The 27999-nt window shown below is 34.1% G+C and overlaps 1 protein-coding gene across 2 annotated transcripts; it reads left to right on the forward strand.

The window, feature by feature from the left end:
- The first annotated feature begins 351 nt into the window (after positions 1 to 351).
- Positions 352 to 27052, forward strand: LOC144440817 (uncharacterized). 2 transcript variants are annotated; one of them, XM_078130226.1, is made up of 14 exons: positions 352 to 428; positions 7755 to 7977; positions 10169 to 10270; positions 10641 to 10778; positions 13387 to 13482; positions 15028 to 15258; positions 16207 to 16355; positions 16813 to 16911; positions 17571 to 17634; positions 19060 to 19147; positions 19897 to 20024; positions 20678 to 20725; positions 21450 to 21643; positions 22325 to 27052. In XM_078130226.1, exons 2-14 carry the CDS (start codon positions 7834 to 7836, stop codon positions 22485 to 22487), a joined length of 1644 nt encoding a protein of 547 aa, XP_077986352.1. In that variant the 5' UTR covers positions 352 to 428; positions 7755 to 7833; the 3' UTR covers positions 22488 to 27052. The 2 variants fall into 2 exon arrangements, with proteins under 2 accessions (XP_077986352.1, XP_077986353.1); XM_078130227.1 differs by lacking the exon at positions 352 to 428 and adding an exon at positions 5681 to 6050.
- Positions 27053 to 27999: the final 947 nt, after the last annotated feature.

Raw genomic sequence — 27999 nt, forward strand, 5'->3', positions numbered from 1 at the left:
AAAGCCATAGAGTACTTGAAAATTGTCAGTACCCAATTTTACTCTTAAATTCTCAATGCATTATTATTATTATTATTATTTAAACTTTATTACAGACCCATGGTCCAGAGAAGAACAAAAATATACCACCAGACTGCAAAATTATTACACAACTGTATGGCTATGTTGCCTACACTTCATTGTAAACTTATAAAGAGGTACACCGTCTATACAGTGCAACGCACCAGTCTGCTCTCGTTCATCCAAACACATGTACAGGTTCTTACTAGTCTATCCCACCCAAGCACGATAGCCAACAATTAATTTTCTGAATAGCGCCCCCATACGTTCGGTTGAATTTTAAAGGTCAAAGGTTAAGCTTGTATGTTTTCTTACAAATGATTCACAAGTATCGGACTCGTGTTTTTGACTCAATGGAAGTATCTAAGGTAAATACATTTATAATTCCTTATTTTCATATATCTTATGTAGTCAATCAGCAAATGATATTATTATGAACGTGAGTTACCATATAAAGTTTAACTCATGAATTTATGACCAGTTTTGAATGACAGCAAAACTGTCCCGTCTTTATTCAGTGATTCAGGATATGGCTTACGTCCTGTCTTTCGCGAACCGTCGTGTCAAGTTCGTGGAATGACTAACGGGGGAATGGAAGCTGACGTGACTTTGTAAATGAAATTATTCATGTCAATCTTATGTCAATCTTTTCCATTCCCCTGTATACTGTATAGAAAGTGTAAATTTTGCTATCAAGTGTTAAAACTGTCAACAACAAGCTACAAAAGCCAAACATGACGCGTCATAAACAATTTCCATATCACCATTCTCATTATAATATGCCTTTGTCTTTTCCATTTTCTCCCTATAACCGTCAAACCAGGAAAAAAAATTGTACAGCCATTCAGGGAAAGTACTCGCGAAGGTAGCTAGAAGTTACAGTAATTTGCGCTATTGTCAAAATCATGTAAATATTGCAGTTATTGGGGCATTGCTGTGTTGTTTACAACACCTGGTCATAGCCTGACACAATGACAGTGCGTGACCACCGCATGATAATTACCACTTCGGTAATGAGGGGGTAGATTTAAGGTGATGAACCAGGTCATGGGTAAACACCGCCACACAAACAAATGGTTTTCTGTTTGTTTGGAAAAGAAAATATTTACTGTTTTTTGTCTTTCTTGGTAGTAAAATGAATGCAAATATGAAAAGACAATACATTTTTTTTTAAATATGTATTTTCACAATATATTAATCATGTTAATTTACAATCATAACATAAATTATTGTATATGTTGCACCATAGATTAGAGTTAATACTAGTAATTATCTTAGTACTATCCATCTACCCTGTCAGCATAGAAAGACCCAAAGTGTCTTCAAATGGCTTCCTGCCTAGTATTATAAAAAAAGTGTTGGGCAACCTAACTTCTGCATATATACACGTATACATAATTAGCCTAGCCTTGAATAAAGGCAACTAGGTATTTTGAATTTTGATTTAGTGTTGGGGAAATAATGAAATCAAAACTCCCACGCATGGATTCCATGCTAATTATAATATATACACACCATAAAGCACTCTCTGCAATAAAAGTCGTGATCATAGCACTACTGTACAATTATTACCTCTTACACAGACATATATCGGCACAACAGCCCTCCTTTCATTACAAGTGTATAGGATTAAAGAATTCACAAAGCAACCTCTATCCTACCAGGTCCCCAATTATAAATCTTGGTTTATTGGATCACAATGGTTGTTTGTATTTGTCCAAGGACTGTAACCATTCAGAATCAAATGGCAGTATGAGGCTTGGGCCATCAACTTACCGATTTCAACCCTGCCACTCTAAGTGTATCAGCTACCATTTTACTCGATCTGATTGAAATATAGGCAATGAGAAGGTTAATTTGCTTACACCATTTTATTTACCATTTTATCTGTCTACTGTGCACACAGTTCTTTGGGTGTTCTATTGTGTTTACGTCTGATGAACATAATGTCCTTCATCAGATTTTAATCAGATTTCATTTTACATATTGTCATCATTTTTTGATTTTTTGTTGTTAACAGTCAAATGGACTGTTTACCATCAGTATGGTAGAGTAAGTGTGTAATAAACCGATGGAAACCATATATGACAGTGGACAGGGGGAGGTGACTATTCAGTACAGTTTAAAGGAGAAAATTAATTTCCATGAAAATTCAAGGTTGTCAATGATTTCCAAACTTTGATAAACGAAAGCTTGTATCTGGTCCGTTTGAGGTAATAAAAGAAATTTGGGGTTTCACTGTCTTGTTTTCAAGGAAACTAACAATCTTTATTTTCCATAGCGTTGACAGAGTATTTGAAAACCATAATGATTTTAAATGACTTAACTTTTATGTTAACCGTTATTTTAAAAAAATTGTACAGTGATCCCAGATTTTTAAAATTGATTTTAACTGAGAATACGTTTTTTGAACAAAGTAAAAATAAAAGTTTGAAGAGTTTGTTTGTGACTAAATAAAGTGTCAATTACAGCTTACATAGATGAATAATTATTTTTCTCTGTACGTATATTTATTTGACAAAAAGTGATCATTGCACAAACGTATGATAAAATTTCTTGAACCCATTTGTGGTAATTTAAATGATACTCTTTAGAAGATTACGCAGAATTGATTTATTATTCTTATTATAAAAGTGATGACGAGTTATAAAATACTGAGTGTTACCAAACATTGACATTGATTCACTACCATACAGTCATGTACAAATCAATGTACATCATGTTGTCAAGGTTTTCCTAGTGCAATGATCAAGGAAAACATGACAGTGTTTCAATTCAAGGCTTTCTGACTCACATCAATCTGATTTTGGTGATAGTCTGTGTTACTCAGAATATCTGCCACCTCCAGCAGAGAGTCTGGGACACTACAATGTCAGTAATTGGAACAAAATGGCTGTGTGGAGAAACTGACTCCCAACATGACCTTAGTAGGAAAATCACAAGGTGACTAGAATATTTTGGTTTAATCTTCTAACAAACACACTGTATTTTGATCCCTCTGAGTGTGACAATTAACCTGTCATGACTGAAGTGGGGATGAGGTCGGGGGGGGGGGGGGAGGGGTAGAGATACTGCTGGCCTTGAAGTGATGCCATCTATGTTCACTATTGAAAGATTACATCAGTAGTTGAATTGCAATACTTCGGTGTATTGGTGGATTCCTGTGACGCAGGAAATACTTTAACAGGAAAGCACAGACACCAAATTAAAAAAATAATATGAATGTCATGGAATGATCATGATTTCAGGGTAGGAATAACAGCTTAGTACTGTCATTGTCTTTCATTGTTGGATGACCTTCACAGAAGTACATCACCACATACAGAAACAACAATCAACATTATCTAAAAGGAAAAGATTCTAGAGTAGGAATACATTAGTCTAGAGGGTATCCATGGCATTGAGTGAGAAGATATTGAAACCACAGGTAATCTCTAGACTCAGTAGGAATGAACACAAGTGTTCATACCCTTTCTTGGCCACAGAGAGATAATATAGAGCAGAGTGTATTAAAAGTACACACATTTTTTTAGCAGGCAAACACAAGATTGGATAAATTTAGCTGTGTAGATCTCTTTGTTTGTTCAGTAAGGTTATATCCTGCTTGGTGGTCACATTCTCCTGTAAATGGAAGACCTTGACATATGGAGTGTGGTTCTAAGCTAGGGCGCTGTCGTAGACAGCTTGTGTCTGGCCTTAAAACTGACTAGCTTAGTATCTTTATATGGGTTGATTGATCTTGACTTTGTCTTCAGAGAACACAGGCAAGATAAATCAGAGAACAAGATATGAAGGTATAGAGACTTACTAAATATTGTACTGTTTTCAGAATATTTTATATCGCAAAGGAAACAAACTTCTTTTTTTTTTTTTACTAACATGTATTGTAAACAGATTTTTGCCCTCAAAAGGGTGTAAAACTGACAAAAATTGTGTATAAATTTAGAGAGTTGCTTAGTCAGTGTGACTCAGTGGGTAGCATGGTAAAATGAGAAATAGTGTATTCACATGGTTTATTTGGTTATGTATTCAGTGTTTTCTCAGAACAAGATACTTGTCTAGCTTAGGAGCATGTCTATTTTAAGACACCCCTGTATAGAACTTCCTATCTCATTATCAGGAAAGCTTGGCCACCAAACTGAGTCCTCTGGTGAATATATTCAACGGAGAACGCTATATTTGTTATAAATGTGATAGAAATCATCCTCAAAAGTCCTAGTAACTATGGGAAAATCAGTGTAAATATGTTAACTTTGAGTTTATAAGTGGGTGTTATGATTTTACTGTCCATACATGAGGACCTCAATGAGGACCTCAACGGCAAGAAGCCCAGACTCTTCAATGCCATGCTAAATGCTATAAATTCAGTTTTAGTACCCTGCAAAAAAAGATATTCTCTGATAATAGTAGTAACAACTTCCAGTTAATTAGACCAATAAATGAGATCTCAGTGAATCAAAGATGAAAATAAGAAAACATAAACTTGAATCTTATGAACCCTTGTTGTATAGATATCAGATCTGTGTATGTGTTTCCCTTGTCGACCCCGCCCAACAACTATTGATAGACATGTTATGTCGTTTACAGATAACATTTATTTTGGAAGTCAAATATTAAGGATGTAAAAACTAACTGAACAAGGTTGATTTTACTGGAGATATCTCAATGGGGCTTTTCTAGAAGTGTTTTTCTTCTGTAACTTTTCATACTTCAGGTATCAGTTCTCTGTTTTGGTTGTACATGGTCACATATTATATGTTGTAGCTGTGGTCTGAAGATGGTATTTGGAGAAGTATAATGTATAATTGTATGCGTAGATTAGGTTCTAGGCCACATGAGATAACAAATACAGGCCAAAGGTATTGCACACAGCATTTCGGGTCAGGTGACAGGCCACTAGGGTTATTGAGGTCATTGACATAAGGTCAATAAACTTTTTAGAAGGGGTGACAGGGGTGAACAAACTTTTGAGAGTTTGATTGAATAGTCTAGTTGCTATACATTATCATTACCATGCATTTGTGGTTTAGTTAGAAACCATGTTGACATCCAGACTGGGATTGAGAGACTTTTAGTTAAATTGTTTTATATGTTTTTGAAAAAAATATTTTCATGTGAAAAATAACATAAAAATGAAGAACTATTTTTGAAATGTGCTTTTTACTTTCTTAGAAAAAAAGCAATGGTGTTTGAGGCTTTTATTCTCTCTGTAGTCTAGTTCCTGGTACAGTGACTTAGAAATGTGAGAAGAAATATTAGTGTGAACTGCTGTAGTACATCAAAAAGACTGATATTGGCTGAGAATTACTTGAGATTCAAGTTTGAAAAAGACAATGTTTTAGTAAAATTGGGGAACCTTGGTAACAGAGATGTTAAAGATGGTGAAACAGATTTCAAAGCTTTGCACCAGTTAACATCAATCTCCCAAATACAGAGTTCTGGTTGCGAACTACTTTAATTTTGGACTTCTGATTGGCTTTCCAGAAAAGCAAAGAAATATGATTGGTCAGGTATATGCAAATACTTGTTACCATATATGGATAGTAGAAATTCGAAATGTTTTATTTGGCAGTGATCCAAATATAAAAACACCAACAAACAACAACAGAAGTGATGAGATTGATGTGTGTTGATTTCTAACATTTTGAAGTTTCGAGAACTATGTCAAAATGTAGTAGGTCTGGTCATGTGATTGACAGCAACGACCAATGAAAATAGCTTGTGCTGTCAGCAGACCATGAGTAATTTTGGCATGTGACGTATTTTGAGATCAGTTATTAAGTATTACAGATCAGATTATATTAGTTGAAATTTTACCGTAATTTAGAACTTGGAAGGGATTGGAAATACTGTATGTACGGTAACTTCAACAATACTTCCATCACTTGGTTTAGAGTTTTGGATTCCCCAGCCAAGTGTGTGCTGTGTTATTTCTACTAGTAGCTTCAGCTTCCTTGGTACTAGCTGAGTTTTCATGTTATTTAGACGGGGTAAGGTAGTTATGCTGTCGCTTCATTATTTTTTGACTGTATTTACACAGTTTTGGTAACATTATAAGAAAACTTCAAACTTAAAAGTGTAGGAGAGTTTACCTCAAAACTTCTGAGACTTGTAAGTCAGTAAAGAACTATTTTGCCACTAGTGGACAGGTATTACATGATTAGAGATTATTTGTGCACTTGTTACATTATGTAACGTAAACACCTGTATGTGCAAGCTTCACAACAGAAATTGAAACATTGGTAACTCCAAAAATTAGGAGAAAAAATGTAAAATCTCAAGCCTTTGAAGATATGTTGATCAATATGGAAATAATGTAACGTTGTGCACAATTGTACATCTATGTAGAAGTATTAAATAAAACCAACAGTATCTATCTTGAAGGTGTTGTAATCTTCGATTTCCTGTTTATTTCAAAGTCTTGCGATTTTCAATCAATGAGTATTTTGTATTAGTTCCAAACTCAAAACGTAAGTAATTTAGTTAGAATATTTCAGCTGAATTACTATGTAAGGAAATATTGTAATCTGTGTATTAATTCTTTTTGATAACAGTTGTTCAGTTACTGCTTAAAAATATACTTTCAGAAGTGTTACACTTTGCTTGATGTTAAAATTTGTCAACTATAATAATATGTATGTACATTTGATCAGAGTTTATTAAAATCTTTTATGTGTATGTTTTCATACACATACAGAAAATGTAAATTGTGCAATAAGCGTCACTTTGCGTAATGTTCAAAATTGTCAAGTATAGTAATATGTAGATTTGATAAGATTTTATCAAAATATTTTGTGTGTCATGTGTTTTCATACACATAATACAGAAAGCATAAATTGTATAATAAGCGTCAACAAGGAAAGCAATTACGTGTAGATTAATTCATGGTGTAAGTTGAAAGTTTGAACAGTTGTCTAGATTTAGCTATATCGACCAGGTAGAAACTACCTCCATGGTCTGACATATTTTCTCAATGAATAGTGATATAGTCTTATAAAATAACACTAAAAGAATACATTGCTGGGAATTCTTGTTTTAATTTTAACTATTAAGGAATTTTTATAACAAATTAACGCTTCCAATATTTGCTTTGAAGTAATTGTTACAGTTTTCACCATGTGGGAGAACAAATGTTTCGTAACAGAACATGGATACTCTCGTCCACACCCACTGTACTTTGTCACATGCATCACACTATATTTGGTCAAACCATTCCTTTTGATCAGAGTTTATTTAAAAAATGATCAATTTTTACTAAGGATTGAAATAAAAGTAATAAATAAAATTGATAAAGTTATGATGACAACAAAATATTTATAAAAGTAAAGTTGTAGTTTGCTACAAGGTCGAATTTACACATCGTGGTATCATTTATTTTTTCACACGTAAGTAGATTATTTGGCTTTACATGGTACCGGTACTACAAAGAAAACAAACACAGAGTTTGGCATATCCTGTTGATCAGCATAAAGTTACCTTTAGTAATATATTTTGTAAAATTGCTGATAATATTCTTCATTTTAATCGTGTTTTAATTACATGATGAACACAATCTCAGCAAAAACAAAATGTACTATATATTGCTAAGTGTAAACTGCATCAGGTGTGCTTGTCTTTTGTCAACATTATTTAAGTTGTAAACAAAATCTTACGATTTTACTGAATGACTTGCGTTGTCTTTTAATCTTTTCCAGGTTTAAGAGAAAAACCAAATACATAATGTAGTAAGAGAAAACTGCAGTTGTTGTTTTAACATCAAGGAGTGATTGCAATATGAACACACTGCGGAGTGTTGGAAGTACTTTGTCTAGCTATTCAACTCTGCTATCAGCAATGTTTGATGTCAGTACTATGGAGCCGTGTCCGTCAAATTGCTCAGGTCGGGGCGTCTGTATAGATGGATTGTGTACGTGTGAAGTAAGTTACTCTAACATTTTTCAATTCATTTGTATGTCTGTATGTATGTATGTATGTATGTATGTATGTCTGTATGTATGTATGTATGTATGTATGTATGTATGTATGTATGTATGTATGTATGTATGTATGTATGTATGTTGGTTATAATTTTTCACTCTGCTGGAAATATTTTTGAAACATTTGAAGGTCAGCGAAAGAATGAGAAAATAATGTAAATCCAAATGCCTTCCTAAATGGATACGGAGTCGTACTATCAGAAAGGGAAGCAACACAGAATTCATGAGTTGTTCAGATCAGTGTAATCTGTTTCTGACTAACAAAAATGCTGAACAGATTTCAAAGTATTATATTAATAATGATTTTGATATGTGTATATTTCTGTAAACTTACATCACGCAAAACTATACATATGTGAATAAACAACTTTAATGAACTTATACATTAAATAATATTACAATGCCTATATCCTTAGTTGACACGTCTTCCCCAGTACATGATATATTACTCCAAATACTGTATATTAAATGTGTATAGTCAGTTTAGCACCAAACAAACATATGAAGTAACGTTCAAAGATCTTAGGGCAAAATATAGAGGTGAAAAGAATTTGAAAATTGACTTAAAGATAGTAAAAATAGTCTTGAATAATTGCAATATTGGCCGGAAACTAATACTACATGATATTGCAGGAGACATGAATTGATGATAATTTAAATAAAATGATCGTTATAAACTCTGAAATCTGTCCTTTCCATGGGTATTTCCTATCTATCACTTACAGTTTACTGTAAACCTGGAAATCTTCGTGAAGGACTTGTTTGTGTAAAAAACTTAAAGTACATGTAGTTAATACTGAAATGCCTTCTTTTACATGAATTCAATATACCAGTCTGGTAATTAGTCAAATATTAGTCTTTGAGAACTAGTTGAAGACTGTAAAATCGCAAAATGTTCTCATGGTGAAAATATCAGGGTTTACAATATTTTGATATGTTCTGTTTTGTGTTTGTTTGTGCCCATCTTACATGAGCCACTCCTCCAAAATATATATTTAAAACATGAGAAACTTGTGGATTTTCAGTAGTCTTCATCTACAACATCAAAACTTTTTTATTTTTTTTTGTGTAAGATATTTCTTCAAACATCAAAATTCATATGTGTGTGTGATTGCCGGATGAAATTCATGTGTGTATGATTGCCGTAAGAATTTCTCAAGGGTCGCACGTCAGCATGTATGACGTGGCCCTGAGTGGCTTTCACAAACTTACCTCAAACAAAATGAAATTTTTCTTGCTGTTTGTACTTATATTTTAAGTTGTAATATCTTATTTACAAGTTTTTGATTTTTTGAAACAATGATATTTTAGTTCAATCATTGTTTCGTTATAAATATAGTGCTTTACTTAGTAGATTCACATCCGTCATTCAGTGGAATTTTCCGTGTTGAGTCCTTGTCAAGTCAAACTACCATACTAGTACTAGTGTATGTTCATATGGACTGACATTTTAGTCGAGACACCACAATTCCTGACTTCCAAGTGAACTTTACTTTACTTATTATCTTTTCACCAATTTTGTAGTGTACAATACAGAAGTGAAAGTGTGGGAGTGTTGGACAAATATTGACTTTTTTTGAGTAGTCTTTGAGTTGTCATTAGTTGCTTCGTTTAAACTATGCACCAGCTGGTAAAATCAAGCTGACATCCCTCGGCGTTTTAACATGAGTTTGATAACATTATTTTAGCCGATTCTCTCTTCTGTTACCTGGTTTCTAAAACTTTAGCTGAAACATGAAAACAATGGGAATAAATTAAAGTCAATGCTTTCCCTTACATTTTTCAAGGGTTGCTCTTCAAGTTTTAGTAACATTCAAAGAAAATTTTGAAACTTTGTCTGATTTACCACTGACTACTGTGTTAAATAGTATTTCCCAAATCTTAGCGAAACCTATCATTTGTCATCTTCTCATACAGTCTGATTTCGTAAATTTGATTTCTGTTAGAAATAGAACATTTCAAAATGTATGTTACTGTGACAGATTTTAAACATTTGTTGTTAATTTATATGTTTTTAACCTCAAAAATGGTAATGTAGCTATGATAACTATTTCAGCAATATTTATGTAAATTGTTTAATTTATTGCAGTAAGTATGGAAATTTCAGTGAATTGTTTTGTTGTTTTTCACAGGTGCAATATGCAGGCTGGGACTGTACAGAGAGTAATTTATCATATCATGTTGCCTTTGGGTGTATATTTTTCCTTTTATGTGTTGTCAGCGTGGTACAATTGGTAAGTACACTTGAAAAAATAATCACAAAATATTGTTAAAGGACAACATATAGTCCTGTTCTGTAATGTACTACATATGTCATATCTTATATTGTATTGAAGTTGTTTTAGCCAAAAAAAAGAAGAAACTCAAAAGCAAAATATTTTCTTTCCAAGGAAGAGAGAGAGAGAGAGAGAGAGAGAGAGAGAGAGAGAGAGAGAGAAAGAGAGAAAGAGAGAGAGAAAGAGATATTAATACAACAGCATTTCACAGATTCTATCTTATTGTGACTATATCCCTTGCTCAGTACTTTTAATTTTCTTAAATTTAAACTGAATCTGTTTTGATATTTACCTTTTATTAACCCTTTTAATATATATTGAATTTTAGGTATTATGTATCAAAGCAGAATTTGCCAAATTAGAGAAGCCGTCACTAGCCAGAGCTCTGAAAGTAACAACTCAAAAATTATTATATGGTGTCATTATTATAGCAACATTTTCAAGAGGACTTTACTTTGCTGTCCAGGTAAGGATTTTAAATGTTAGCCATTTAGTTAAAATGAAAGAAAATATAAAATGACAGAAAAATGACAGTCAGTGAGTTAAAAGGACAGAAAAATGATAGTGAGTGAGTTAAAATGAAAGGAAAATGATAGTCAATGACTCAAAAGTAATGAATTTAGGCGCGATGTGTGTAATTCCAATAAAAATATCAAAAGTGTATAAACTTGGAAAATGTTATACCAAAAAAATTGAATAAAAAAATCTCAGTTTGGAAGACATATTATTGTAAGTATAGATATAAAACTTTAATTTTGAAGGGGGTTCATGAAAACGATGTGTTGATGAGTACAGTTATATCCTTTGAGTATTTGAGACTTAAATGGGGGAGGGGTTGGGGGAAGGGAGTAGATTCTCTGTGACAAGGGTGAGGATGGGTTGTTGAATTTGATGTTATCGTTGTCTATTTTGTGAAGATAGACAGCTGCAGTGTACAGATTCTAGGCCATCACGTACCATACTGGGACAAGAGTCTGAGTAAATAGTCGCGTTTTACACAATTAAGAACAAACAGGATAGAGGCGAAATTAGTGTTAAACTAAGCAATCAATCACAGTTATCACCACTGACTGGAAGGTTTCATTCTAGTTACAGGTGAGATGTAAGATGTTCAAATTATTGTTAACCAACCAATTAAATCAAAGTGTTTGATCACATGACTCTCAAGCCACCAATCAGATTTATACAAGCTGAGGTCAACAAACTTTACACCATGTTTTTCTAGTAGCATAAAGCTATTTTGACCAACACATGAACTGAAGCATATAAAGAGTTTAAACCTGTTTGGTCACACCAAGTTGCTCTAGTTATGTAGTCATGTGACAGCAAAGTTTGTTGACCCCAGGATTCATTTACTTCTCTATTTCTTCAACTCATCAAATTTGTACAATTGTCAATTCTATTTATGTTGAATCTGACGGAAAGACGTGCAAATTCTTCAAAGTTTGTGTTTTCCTGAATCAGCAAGAAAAAAAAGATAAAAAATATCAGAAATAAGATAACCACCTGTTGATTTCCAACGAAAGGATATGATAATTTGTCCCTCTAGGAGATGACTTTTTTTCAGTTTTTTTCAAATCTAAATTTTCAGATCATGTTTCCTTGCGTCAATTCACTGATTTTTATGAACATTTTTGGGGTTGTTGAGCTTATATCACAGTTAATTTTAGTATGTACAACATTTACTGGGGACGGGGGGGGGGGGGGGGGGGGAGTAGGTTCAACAAACTTTTGGCTGTTTGTCCAGTTGTCTCACTTGTGTTTGCACATTTATTTCTACATATTTGGTAACCAAAACGCAATCACCCAACAGCTGTCAAAATTTCACAATATTTGACAAATGATATGACCAAATTTGGAAGACAATAGATTTGTGTAAGTGTATCAAAGCTTCCAGTTTCTTATATATGACATTTGTTGATGGTTATCTGAAGAAAAAATTATGATACCTGCCAATTTAGAAGACAAATGAGAACAGTTTGTTTTGTCTCAATAAAATATCCATGTAAATCTATCAAATCTCTCCTATTGTCATACATTTTGTAGTCTAATGCTATCCTTCATCAAATCTCAAGAACTAGAGATGATTTGATATCATGTTGGCATCCAGACAATACATTTCAGGGTTACTGCTAAGTTGAAGTTTATGCAAACTACCAAGCATGACTTAAATGACTCATTATATATAACAGGACAGCCTGGAATCCTTGTACATTACATGCTATTTCATTTCTTATACTGTAGAGCAGGACAGAAATATTTGGGCAAAAGAGCAACTGTATCATGTAGCTGTCTCCTCAAATATAAACACAAGTATAAGTATACTCAGTGACATACACTTACTTATACACACATACACACATACACACACACACACACGCACACACACACACACACACACACACACACACACACCCACCCACATACCCCCCCACACACACACACAGATGCAGACACACACACATACACACACACACCCACATACCCCCCACACACACAGATGCAGACACACACACACACACATACACACACACTTATACACACACACTTACATACACACACTTACACTCTTACACACACACACTTACACACACTTACACACACACTTACACACACATACACACACTTACACACACACACATACACACACTTACACACACACACTTACACACACATACATGCATACATACATACATACACACACACATACACACACACACACACACACACACACACACACACACACACACACACTCAGTAGATTCAAGATTGACCGATTGATTGCTTTTATTTGCCAAATAAACAGATAAAATATCTTTGCCAAGGATAACACAAAAAAGTTAAAAACATATTTCCATTCTGGTCCTCTTTGTAATACTTAAAAACATGAAGGATAATTGGAACATTTGATTGGAATACACTAAATAGATGATATTGAAAATACAAAGTACAAAAGGATAGTACCATAGAACCAGTATTAGAAATAAATAAACTCACTGTCTTCTGGATCAGTGAGTGTTTCAAATCATGGAAAACTTTTTGAATAGCTGCTATTTTCATTTTTCTTTTGACAGGAACATATTGATGATCACTGGGCTAACAGTCTACAGGCTGCCTACTACCCTGTACTTATCACTGGGATGTCTCTCATTGTATGCTTCTGGGCAGAGGTAAGGTTCTATCATAATGTTTTCTACTGTCTCTGTTAAAAGCCATGTAGCTGTGTGTTCTAAAGTTTCAGTATTTGACAAAAAATGTGCCAAGGTTTGTGATAATACAGTCCTCAAAAAGTACGAAAATGACAAGTTTGAAGTTACTGTTACAGTGAGTAGCATTTGCAGGATTTTTAGTCTAGTTCCTGATAACCGTATTCCGATTTTACACTACGTTATCTTCACACATTACTATAATGCATAATGTGTGAAGATAACGTAATGTAACATTGGAACACGGTCGTCAAGAACTAGACTACATGATTTTGCAAATACTATGTTTTTTGTGCTGGCACATTGCCAAGGCCCATACTTCCATAGCCTAGGATCCAAGCAATGGGGATTTTGAATTTTGATTTCCCCATCTGAAGAAATAACAAATTAAAAACCAGCAGAATTCACACGGATTCTAGGCGAATACTTTCATTTCAAGACACTTTGGCCTTCCATAGTTTCATTTGTGGGAAAGTTTGTCCACAGAGAACACTGCAAGCACACGTGCAAATACCCAGAGTGCGCCACACTTGCACATCATGGGCTTCTGTCATAGCAGTTTATTTATTACTGTGACTTTCAACTCTATGATTTCTTAGCAGTACCATTATATGAATTTACATAACAATAATGTGCTATTGATATGTAAATTATCACAATATCATCATTTTGGTTGAGAAAAAATATCAAACTAGTCTAGTTTTAGAAAGACAATAGGTGGTATGAAATCTGTTTGTTATTGCCAGCTACCCACCCTTTATCTACATGCTCAGACATAAACAGATTGTACTTGTATAGTAAACATCCACGATTTATTTATTCAGTATTTGAAGGCCAACATACAATTAGATGTTATTTCCCAATATTTTTCTTTGTTGAGCCAAGGAAAATATGAGTGACCTGAGGGGCCTTTGTTACAGCAAGTTGCTAGATGAGTAGTGACAATCCTTTAGGTTATGAGTATTTTACAGCTGACTGAAGACAAATATCGGAGAAATACATAATTATACAAGCACCAGTAATATCAAAGAAAAAATGTGGAAAGTAATTACAGTTGAATGTTTTGACTCATATTTCAAAAACAGCAGAACCAGTGATGTAGGAATTGATAAAGTTATATAACATTATTTGCATTTTTATATAGTTTCATGGCATGAAATAGAAAAACTACAAGACTTGTAAAGTTTCAACATTATAAGAAGAAATCAAATCAAGACAGTTTTGTAGAGAGGGGATTGGCGGGGAATCTGAACATAGAAGATATGGTAGATTAGAACCATGTCGACATAACATAATCTTTTATCAAATAAATGAATAATCAATCAATCTATAAATCAAATAAAAATGTTTCTTATATGTTTTAGTAAAGTTAATCAATTGGGTACAAACACAAAATTTTGGTCCCCACAGTTGAGACCCATGGAAACAAATGAACAAAATTCATATTTTATCACCATTATGAATATATAGGACACAATATTTATTGAAAATTTTCTTGTCTTTTTGCAGGCATTTCATCTTGAGAAGGATTCGGACAAACCAGGCTTCCTGAGCAAGTCATTTGTAGCCTTCATTGTTTTCAACGTCTTTATTTATTTACTTCTAACTGTACAGTTTATAGCTGTACATTTCAGTGATAGAAAGGATTATCTCATGAGTATATTTATTGGTTGCTACGCAGTTCTAATGTTGTTATTGGTGGTTTTCTTTCTGGTTTATGGAGTTGAAGTCTATTTCAAGGTTAGTTCTAGTTATATTTTAACTCTTATTGCCTGACTCTGAGACTACTAGAAGACGTTTATCACCACGAGGGATGTTATGCAGCAACAGAGGCTGAAAGCTTCATAACAGCATGAGGGGTAATATGATGTCGACTAGTGCCCGAATAAGGCAAGGCAATAAGTGTTTTATAACTGACACCGTCAACTCTCATTTTCAGGCACATTTTCTTTCCATAGTCAATGCAAATCATTGCCTAGGAAAAAGAGAACACGGTGTATGTAACTTTAGGTCACTATGGGTCACTAGTACATAGCATGTGACATGATCTAAGCCAATCACTGAAGACTGCATGAAAACTATATCACATGCAAATCAAGTTGTACACATTTGAACAGAAAATATGAAATTTAAATCTGCATTCTACATGACAACACATGTCAACGTCATTGATTCCGTGGTGCTCATAATATGAGTCAAAACATTAAAAATATTTTTTTTCACTCAGCCGGAAAATACTTGTGACCGAAGAGTTTCTTCATATTTGACTCATAGCTACAAGAACTCTTTATGTCAATTGTACTTCTATTGGCTGAATGACCAAAAATATTTAGGAATAATAGACCTACATGGTACTGGCCCAATATCAGAGAAATAAAGATTTCAATACATAAATTACTCTTTATCCATACCTTGTATGAGATATGCAGTGTTTCTGCTAAGGTTGGGGAACCCCAAGAAAGTGGGAAAGTGGTAAAAGTTGCATAGTTTTCTGTACATATCTACAATAATTTTGTTTGGAACCCTGGTAAAATGACTGGAAATCCTTGGTTGATTTTACCTGCTTTAATACCGCTAATTGAATTGTCGACACTATGGTGTTGACATACAGTATACACATATATTCTATGATATTGAAATTAAAAGTTGAGAAAGGTATTATATAGTAAATGAAATTTTTCATTTCAGGTACGAGGTGCATTTGCCACAGCATCACCAACGTTTAATCTTACACAGCTTCACCAGTCTAGAATAGGTCTGATATCACAGGCAATCCTACAGATTATTGCTGCATTCTTTCTTATTTTAAATGTCACCAGCGCTCTGTGGAAAGACAGGTATGTTGTAGTATGGCTAAGCTGTATTGTAAGTTTGTTTATGTGGTTAGCTTATAAGATATGGATTGGAACTCAACATGGCTATTTTTCCGACATTTTTAGTACCTAATCCATCAAACAATTAAAATTTAGATTAATACAGCAAGCCCATCATATAATAAATTTGACTGTAATATATGTTGTGTCACTCCACCTTCACCGGGGTTGACCAATGTATGAGGGTGCCCCGTCGTGGTGTACCTTACAGACACACAGGACACATATATTGACATATATAGATTGATAATACATGCACAGACAGACAAACACACAGGTACACTCATACAAACAGTAGTCTTTGACCAACTGTAGGGTCTATGGACCAACCTACTTCTATATATAGAGCATACCTGTATGTAGACTTATAGTTCACAGAGTTGTAAAGTTTATTCACCTCTACATGTGCATTCATTTACAGAGTACCTATTACAAGTTGGAACCTCTACAATGTGGTATTCCGTACTGTTGAAATAGGACTGGTTTTATGGTTTCCTTGTGTACTGTGGAACTGGGAAAGGTATTAAAATAATAATGATTTAGTCAAGTACTTTGATGTTTGCAGTGTTCTCCTTCAAAGTAATAAATGTGCCAATCAATCTTGTAATATCTGAGTACCCCCTTGATGAAAAGGAACCAAAGTTTTCTTTATTATTTATTATTATTTTCAAAACAGCAACCCAATCCCAAATTCTCTATAATGGTCTATAACCAGCAGTACCTACTCTTTGAACCATCTTGTGGAATAATTCCACGGAGAACATCATTGTTGTGTATCATACATAATACCATGTTGCCCCTGACAACCACCATCAGCTTGCAATCATAACGTACAGGATGGTTTAGGATATGCCTTGATGAAAACACTTGTCAGTCACTAAAATACTTGATGTAGAAAAGGCTGCCAGCTACTAGTAAAGACACTTCTTTATCCTCAGCAGTGATGTCATTATTGCCCAGTAGGAATTATTTTCTATGAGTACATCCTTTATTGAATTCAGGATTTGTTTCACATTTCTCATAAAAATGCTAATATTACAATGTGTTGTTGGGAAGAGAAATAGAGGTACCCATGATCTGAATGCAAGTTTATTTTTAAAATATAAATGATGAAAGTTTCATCTCAGCTGCCTAATTTTATCGTACAACTAACTTTTCTTTCTATTTACTTTTCAACAGACCAGATAAATTATGGATTTTGAATCCAACTAGGCTTCTAAGGAGAGACTCACAAGAGGAAAGTGTAAGTACCAAGTACTTTACCAATAAATCCGAACATTTTTAATAATTTTTTATATGTTAACTCTTATTTTGGGCTAGAATCACAGAATTAATCCTATGAAACCCAAACTGTTCATGAATATTTTCATGTCTTCTCCCAAGAACTAGCCACCTTCAACAAATAGAAGGTTTGTCTGTAAAAGATTTCTAATAAATACTTTATTCATACGTTTTTGAAAAATTTATTATATGTACTGCTGAATTTTAAATCACTTTGCTAGTCTCTGTAAACTTGTGGGAGGAACCCTTGCAATCTTTGAAATTTTGGTTGGAAAGTATCACATATTTCTAAATGTAAAAAGTCAAAGATATTATCTTGAGTATTATGTCACCTGTTTCAGTCAACTTTGACAAACTGTCAGTTTTATGAAATGTAATGGATGGTTTGAAAACATTTATTGAATAATAATGTTTTATTGCATTATGAGGCCTCCAGCCTATGTACAAAAGGTTACAAAACTATAAACAAAATAAAAAAGACCAAAAAAAAAGGTGACAGCAATCAGGAAATTATGTGGAGTAACATTTCAGCAAATTCAGGTGTTGTCAGACAGTCCATTGTTTGCTTTACTGCATATTGTGGAGGTGACACTAGCCCAGAAACTAATGACTCACTGGTTATTTGTCCGAACATATTATTCACTTTATTTTTATTCAAAATAATTTAAGCAAAAAAAGGTCAATCTATCAACCATTAAAAAGTAAACATAAGCCAGTATGTTGAGTCAAACAGCCAAGTCTCTGGGCTAAGATGACTTATAAATGGACAGTTTGACTAAGTTTGATGACTGGAGTAGGTAAAACGTCACTTGCTGTACTGAATATAAATCGTTGTCGTATCAAGTTGTGTACTTCACACAAGTATAATTATAATGAGACTCTCTGGTAAAGGTTAATGTTGCCTACTTTACAGTAAACAAGTTAATGAAAAACTAATCACTGTAAATTTCATGAAATAAATAGTATTATTGTTCTGTGCTATAACCAAAAGAGAGCTATTTTTATGATGAGGTGTGGATTATATTTGAACATTCATGAACAAAAAATGGCATTTTAGTATGACTAAATGTATAAACAGATTATGTATGGGTGTAATAAGGTTTGGAAAGATAACAGATCCATATCAGATAACAGAATATTGGGATGTAAATAACAAGGTGTTTTTTTTCATTCTCTGAGTAATACTATAGAGGGCGATGTTCATTTTTGAACTAGTAGAATAGAGGGCGCTATTTATTCTGTCCATGTGTTGAGGTTGACAGCTATCCAGTTGGTATTCTTTTGACAGCATGCCACAAAATAATTCTTGAAAAATGAAATTTCATGCAATCTTAAAATAAATTTTGAAAGAGATGTTGAAAAATACATTGTTACATTTTTTTTTAAGGGTGTTTCGTCATCAACAGAAGATTCAGGACTCACACTAAAACATCATCCATCATATGATGCCACTGCAGCAGCAGAGCCAATAGCAGGTAAGTAAGATATGTTGTCATGGAAATATTGTCATGGCGACTTTATCATTGATTTGTCATTTCAGAGTTAAATTATCTTACTGTAGAGTTTATTGGTTGATTGTTGTTAGTGATCTGCATGTCATAGCAGGTTTGATCCTTATCACTTTCAGTTGTTGGTGATTGCAACTAATCTAGTCCAACCCCTATAAATACATTTGGCAATTGACAGTAAATATTATCTGGGCATGTCCAATATGATATAATAAATCTGGAATCCTGAAAACTTACAAATATATACAATACACACAACAACAACAATAAATAAATAAGTTAATACATCCAATCTAAAGTACAAAATTATGTTTTATCTACCTCAGCTTTATAAAATGAGTACATTTTTATCATGTGACCAATTTATCTAGTGTGTGTCAGGTATTGCATGCTCATCAGAGGGTTGAAAAAGTTCATGTACAGGTTTAATAGAAGGCCAATGTTGGATTAGCATTGCACTGTGAGTGTGAACAAATGTTGTCTTACAGAGCTATAGACCAAGTGATACTAAGTAGGTCTTATTGTTTAACTTAAATGAATTGAAACTGTTGTCATACGCTTGATGAGAACATTATAAACAAGTGGAATCATTTTACTTGGGAAGTGATAAGTTGTAGTTCATTTACAATGATTTCATGTACACAAATTTAAAAAGTCATTATCTTCCTAAATTCTGTTTTCAATTCACTAATTATTGAATTGATGATTTCTTGTAGGTAAATATGATTGTTGGATTTGCTATGATCCTGACAGAACTGATGCTGGGGCCCTTATCCAGCCATGTCGATGTAAAGGAGATGTTGCCACAGTACATCATGATTGTCTACAAAAATGGCTTATGGAGGTATGTAAAATGACATTATATTCTGTTTGGTGAAACACGTACAACTTGGCTTGTGCGTGGTACAACTACCGATATCACACCGTTGATAAACGGAACCTGTTACCATCAGGGAAAGTAAATAAATGATTTCAATTAGTAACACTTGCGCAGTAGGTTGGAACAGCAGAGACTTGTATTACACACCATTGTTCGATAAGAACAGTTTTATGGCCTCTATACATGTACATGAAAAGACAGGGGAACTAGAAATTTGTTTGTGAACATGAACTATTTATGTGAAGTGGCCATAAAACTGTTCTTATCAAATGATGGAATGAAATACATGTCTCTGTACTTCCAACAAGCTGTGCCAAGTGTTATTAATCCAATTCACTTTCCCTGTTTGTTACAGGTTCCATTGTTCAAAGGTCTGATGTCGGCAGTTGTCACTTGTGTATATGATGTATCACCAGGAAACTCTGTAGTTTTCATGTCACATAGAAATTTATCAGATTGTTGCTATTGTATACCATAAACACTCTACTATTAGAAGAATGACATTTTTTTGGTAATAGATTGTTGTGAAAAAAATAAAAGTTTTAGTTTCTGATATCATATATTTTCAGATGACCACCATGTTTGACATATTTTTATCTTTTCTGTTTTCCTTTTAGTCAATTGACAATCCTGATAACTTACGTTGTAAAGTGTGCAAAGTCAAGGTCAGTAATTCTCATTTTTTGTAAAGAAAACATATACTTTCAATCATGCATGTTTGTAGAAATGTAGAGTAATAGGAACTATACATGTGGTTGTATTCTACAATCTCTCTCCCCACCGTCTAGTCAAATGGCTTTCTTTAGTATGACATTCTGTTCTTACCACTGACAGCAGTAGTTTAATGCTATTGGAATGTTGGTATAAACATGATGATGGTATCACATTCTCACGTGACTTACTTTAAAACGGAGGTTGAGTTTGTAGTAAACTGAACGAAGTAACCAATGACGACCTTGTGTCAGTGTGCGATGGATTACTATTGACATGTGCTGTTCACCCTTGATTTCCCCAGCAGGAGATTTAGCTAGATTTTCAGTAGAATTTGTCCATTTCACTATACGTGTAGAGAGAGATTGTAGAAAATGACCACATGTATAGTTATTAGACTAAAGCGGGGTGAAAACAACCCTACTGTGGTGAAAAGTCAGCAAAACATAATATCTACAATCTTTTCACGACGTTGTTCTTACATTTCGCAAGACCGATTGTAAAGTCAATTTTCAATACATATCCAAGAGGTGTTTTTACTGGATGAACATCTTTTTTTTGGCAACGTTATGTACATGAATGGTTGAGAATTCCTTAAATTTAGAATAGTAAGCTATTACCTATGTGCCTACATGCCATCAATACGCCACTAATTATTGAATTTGTCGCCCTCTACAGTATGAAGTGAGAGAAGGCAGATTTATGTTAATGAAAGGCTTTGACTCTAAGAAATTGATACAGACTGGTATCATAGTAACGGTGATGATTGGTATTCCTATTGGTGTCTACTGTATTTGTGTCAAGTTTCCAAACTCAGTCATTCAAATTGTCAGTGTTGGAGCATGTCTTATGGCAGAATACATTTGTTTAAGGTAAGGATAATATTTAATGACCAATTATCTTGAACTTCAACTTACATTTAGACTTCCAACTTATGTTGTTGAAGCATGATTATATGATTTCTTATTAATCCAATCCAATCAATATTCCACTAAGTTACAATTTTGTTTAGAAATGATGTTTTTTTAGCAAATTAGAAAACTACCTGTAAATAAAATGTTTCTTTCTCTTGACACTAGGGGGCGCTATTCTGTCCAGTCTTCTCAGCATGGTGGTGGTGCTGGGAGGGAGGGGGAGGTTACTAGTACTCACATAGAAAGGGGATATACACAGCACTGCAGTTTAGAACCCTCCCACATTTTTGACTGGTATACATTTATCAATTGATTTTTAAGCCTTAGACTAAGTTAGAGGTTGGACCCCTTCTTTGAATACATGTACAACTTTGGGCCCCATAGTTGGACAACATTGTTTCCAAGTTGCTGATTTCCAAATTTTTCAAGACTTTTGACTTCTATTTTCTGACAGAATGTAGACATTTGACCCCTCATTTATGCTTGTAATTTGAATCTACCACCAGTGTACACCATTGCCCAGTCAACTACCTCCCTTGGAGCACAGTATCCAGTGACTATTGTAGAATAGAATGTATATACATTTAAAATGTCTCTAGCCCTGTTTGTGAATTTTGATAAACTTTATTTTCTGTCTAGGTGTTTGGGTTTTGGATTTGTGGATGCTTACAAGCGTGCCAAAGTGTCAGCACTGAAGATTGTAGGCCACCGCGTAGAGCAAGAAACTGACAATCAAAATGAAAATCAGCTGGCAACTAATGTTACCATGACAACCATAGATATACATTCAGTCAATACATAGCTGTTTGTTACACAAATGGGGAAAGATGATATCTGATGGATGTAACTATAGCAACTGTAGATATCCATCCTGTCAGTAGTTGTTTCGACCATAGAAACAGATTGCATGTTACCTTGACAACAATAGATGTGTTCAGTATATTACTAGTTGTTACAAACATACAAACAGGTGGTATGTACTGTAACCATGGTGACAGCTGTAACCATTTCTTTTTTTTCACTATACAACCAGGAGTTAAAAAGCTATAAAACAGAATCGCTTAACTTATACATTTACCAGTTTTTTGTAAGTAGAAGAAAAGGCATCATGTAGGCCAAGAAAACTATGTTTATTTTGTGCAAATTTGTGCCAAGAATAATATTATAGCATGGCGCTATTCTTGCACATGCAGTGTATATTTTACATGTGTATTATTTTGCAATATGTGTGATGGTGCTATAACTTAGAGCACATTGTCTATGGTTTGGATAAAACAAGCATTCCACATGAGTTATCGTTGTACATGCAGCAATAGTAGGACTGAGGTATGAAAAAGTGAAAAGTGTGATATGATAAGGTGATGTGTTGAGTTAGTACATTTTCTGCTATATTTAGTTTTGTAGCAGAGCTGTTGTATCACATAATGGCAAACTCAACAAATAGTGTGGTGATGTCACTGTGGTGATGTCATAATATTTGGGCATACCCAGGTATTATCATTGACATTAGAGTCACAGACAGACAGCACTCCTATAATCCTGTTAACTCATAAATAATATCGGATTAAACTTTTGATCCAAACACAAACTTGAAATAAGCCTCATAAGCTGCCTGGAAGTTTGTATCACTCTCCCTCTCTGTTCAATAATGGTTTAAGTGCCCGGATGTAGATTGCTTCCTTCACTCCCCGTTCAAAGTGTCCAGTTTCAGTATCCATGATTTTTATTTTGTCAAGGTCAACAGAATGCACTGGAGCTTATTTTGTACTCAATTTTGTGTTTGTATCAAAAGTTGAATCTGATACTTTGGTTTACCATTGAACACACATGAATTTTCATTTGAGCACAAAGGTATAAACGTGAACAGGATACAAGATGAATTTTATCTCAGTATTTATCTAGATGACAAATATGGTGTCTCAGGTTGGACCAGGTAACTTTAAACTCAGTTCTGTCATTGATATATTTTGTAAGTACAAATTTATCAACACTGTAAGTATTTATACATGTGTACCTGTGTACGAATAACCAAAAAATTATTCAAGAGATAAAATAAAACATAACTCATAAGTATGAATGTTTTTCAAACTATAAATTTTATTTTATTTTGAAAATTATGTGACTTTTTTGCAACATTATTTAAATAAGTAGGAGGTGTACTTTGCAAAATCAAAACTAAACTGAACATTTTTATAGAGAATTTTTATCAGTATGAGCAATTTACAAATTGAGTATTCATTATGCCGAGGAAAGAGTTTTTGTCAGCAATATTTATACTTCATAATCAGTATTATTTGGTTGGTTTATGATAATTTGTTAATAATATTCAGAGAATTTTTTTTGTGGGAAGGAATTCATTTATGATTGACAATCAGTTTATTTGGTATGTTTACAACAACTTATTACTCAGAATGTATTTACTGATGAGATATGTCTTACTGCCAATTTGGTATTATTTAAAAATAGAGTAGACTAGGGTAGTATAGATGTAATATTTGTTATAGACTAATGTATAGATTAACCATAGACTGACTAACAGAGTCACTAGTAGTTATGTTATACCAGGCTAGACTGAAGGACTCTGTCCCCAGGTCCAGTGTATAGATTAACCATAGACTGACTAACAGAGTCACAAGGAGTTATGTTATACTAGGCTAGACTGAAGGACTCTGTTGCTAGGTCCAATGTATAGATTAACCATAGACTGACTAACAGAATCACCAGGAGTTATGTTATACTAGGCTAGACTGAAGGACTCTGTTGCTAGGTCCAATGTATAGATTAACCATAGACTGACTAACAGAATCACTAGGAGTTATGTTATACTAGGCTAGACTGAAGGACTCTGTCCCCAGGTCCAGTGTATAGATTAACCATAGACTGACTAACAGAGTCACTAGGAGTTATGTTATATCAGGCTAGACTGAAGGACTCTGTCCCTAGGTCCAATGTATAGATTAACCATAGACTGACTAACAGAGTCACCAGGAGTTATGTTATACCAGGCTAGACTGATGGACTCTGTCCCTAGGTCCAATGTATAGATTAACCATAGACTGACTAACAGAGTCACCAGGAGTTATGTTATATCAGGCTAGACTGAAGGACTCTGTTGCTAGGTCCAATGTATAGATTAACCATAGACTGACTAACAGAATCACCAGGAGTTATGTTATACTAGGCTAGACTGAAGGACTCTGTCCCTAGGTCCAATGTATAGATTAACCATAGACTGACTAACAGAGTCACCAGGAGTTATGTTATACTAGGCTAGACTGAAGGACTCTGTCCCCAGGTCCAGTGTATAGATTAACCATAGACTGACTAACAGAGTCACCAGGAGTTATGTTATACTAGGCTAGACTGAAGGACTCTGTCCCTAGGTCCAATGTATAGATTTACCATAGACTGACTAACAGAGTCACCAGGAGTTATGTTATACCAGGCTAGACTGAAGGACTCTGTCCCTAGGTCCAATGTATAGATTAACCATAGACTGACTAACAGAGTCACCAGGAGTTATGTTATACTAGGCTAGACTGAAGGACTCTGTCCCCAGGTCCAGTGTATAGATTAACCATAGACTGACTAACAGAGTCACCAGGAGTTATGTTATACCAGGCTAGACTGAAGGACTCTGTTGCTAGGTCCAATGTATAGATTAACCATAGACTGACTAACAGAGTCACCAGGAGTTATGTTATACCAGGCTAAACTGAAGGACTCTGTCCCGAGGTCTTGTGTATATAGAGTTTAACCTTGCCTGTTTTGGAATTCAAGCAAAATGAAGGAGACAGACATTCATGATGATCAAATAGTTGGAGTGGCTAGCTTGGAATCTGCAAGATGTCAGATCGAGCCTTGCCATTGCTATGATGTCTGCTTCTGAATTTCTTTGAGCAAAATTAGAACCATAATTGTGCACCTTTTGGGTAATGCTATGATGTAGGGTGGGACTGAAGAACACTGGACCAAATATATGTTTGTTTAATGAGGTCTGCTTCTTAACTAATGTATTAAAAATCAAATGGATTGGCAATAAGGTAGAATAGATTACAGGGGCAAGAAACCTGGAACCAGACTCTATATCAAGTTAGGTCTTTCTAGTTTACAGCAGAGTGTTGCCACCAAGCTTTATCTTGCATCAAATTTTTGAAAGCTTGGTTGAGTGACTTACATATGCATTACATATTCTTAATATTTTGGGTCGTGGTTCTAAAGAATGATCTTCCAGTCTCTTATAGGAATAGCATGATTGTTATAAATGTTAAAAATAAATGTTTGTTTATTCATGTGATGTTTTGTTTAAAGTTTTTTTTTTCCCCTTTTTTGAATTTTGACTTACTTTATTCTGAATTCTGTGAACAATGCCTGGTAATGATGATATGATTTACAACTCATATAAATGCAATTGTAGTTTGAGAAGTAGATTTCCGTAACATGATAAATAGTAGACTGTAAGTGTCCTGTCATGGCATACCTTACAGACTAGATAAACAGATTATCTATAAATATCTACAATGTGAGATATACTGGTAATATTGTATGTACTTTATTTATAGTACTAGGCAACAAAAGACACATTTGTATCTTGCTTCTTGTGTATAGACGGTGTGGTAAATATTCAGAGATTCTTATATATATTCATTTGCATTTTCATCTTCCTGAATGTATATTTTGAATTTTTCAGTGAATTTTACAATCAACCTTGTTTGCAGGATCACTTGTAGAGAGATTGACAAACTTGTTTGAATCCCAGAGTACATGACATGAACTGACTATTTCTATGACATACACACAATATATTGTTCAATATACATGTATATCTACTTCATTACTATATGTATAAAATTTAAATATGTTCCATTTTGTCTAATTCCATACATAAGTGAATATGTTGTTTATCGTTGTAATTTTTGTAATCTTGAAATAAAACGCCAACCATTCCATACAAACTATACAAACTTGGGCTGAAAGAAAAAGAAGTGTTTCTGGTCAGGACATTCTGCCTAAAGTGTGACCGATGTGAGGGTATTTAAGTGATGTGTGCACTGACCAGAAATAATTCTTTTTTTTTTTTAGCCTTAGAGATTATTTTTATCATATATAACGACAGAGTGTAAAGTGTGGAAAGAATTTATTCTCGCATTTGTCGTTCAAACTCAGAACACATTTATACTCAGACATGTCCTTTTTTACAGTCTTTTCACATAATTATGTTTACTTCTCTACCAATTCTCAAACTTATCTAGCTGAGACACTATCAAAAGATGTGTAATCATGTGTAGAACTCCAATAATAATTATTAGTAGATTACTCTTTCATTTATTTATCAGAACTGTACACAATTTTGATGTCTAATAAATTAAACCATTGAAATGTGATTCTTTAATAGTGAAATTTTGGTTGCTACTCTGACAGTTCTTAGAGAGAGAGAGAGAGAGAGAGAGAGAGAGAGAGAGAGAGAGAGAGAGAGAGAGAGAGAGAGAGAGAGAGAGAGAGAGAGAGAGAGAGAGAGAGAGAGAGAGAGAGAGAGAGAGAGAGAGAGAGAGAGAGAGAGAGAGAGCGAGAGAGAGAGGGGGAGGAGGAGGAAGAGGGAGGGACACAGACCAATTGAGTGAATAAAATGGAATATTTATATGAATTACTTGATATATCTTTTATATTTATCAAAATATATTTGTTTGGTTTAGCGATTACTTTTTTTAGATATCTTTCTTGCAAACAAGCAGGCAATTAGGGAGAAAATATAACATTTGTTCAACTCCCAATGGTGGAGGTATTACGAGACTGGCACTATTATTCCCTTGGGAGATTTGGGGTTGTTTGTCTCCTAATCTTCAAATGTTTTGAATTTGTTCCTCATTTCAAGGAAAATGTGGTCAACATTTTTTTATTTTTCTCAGTTTCTTATATAAGCAATCACAATTGAACACATTGATTTCGTACTTCAAAAATGTATTCAATAAAGATTGACTTGAGCAAGTCTGAGGTACTACAAAAATGTTTGAAAAGGTCAGTCAATGCATAGACCCTACACCAGGGTGTAGGGTCTATGGTCAATGTAAGGTGTTCAGCCAGAGAGGGCGCTACACACCACCTTGAATATTTCACTCGTTCTCAACCACAGACGAGTATTACTTGTCTGTGTCTCAACAGAGATCTTGGAGGCAACTCTCTTAGAGCTATGTCTCAATCACCGCACATACACAAGTATTTTGCACTAACCATATTACTTCTTATACAATATTGTATGTATGTGTGTATGTATGTATCTGTGTATGTATGTATGTATGTATGTATGTATGTATGTG

The sequence above is a fragment of the Glandiceps talaboti genome, chromosome 10, assembly GCF_964340395.1.
Source record: "Glandiceps talaboti chromosome 10, keGlaTala1.1, whole genome shotgun sequence".
In the NCBI taxonomy this organism is placed as follows: Eukaryota; Metazoa; Hemichordata; class Enteropneusta; family Spengelidae; genus Glandiceps; species Glandiceps talaboti.

Coding starts and splice junctions, on each gene's coding strand:
- LOC144440817 (XM_078130226.1), top strand. CDS start 7,834: ATGAACACACTGCGGAGTGTTGGAAGTACTTTGTCTAGCTATTCAACT. Junction 7,978..10,168: donor ATGGATTGTGTACGTGTGAA/GTAAGTTACTCT, acceptor TGTTTTTCACAG/GTGCAATATGCAGGCTGGGA. Junction 10,779..13,386: donor GACTTTACTTTGCTGTCCAG/GTAAGGATTTTA, acceptor TTCTTTTGACAG/GAACATATTGATGATCACTG.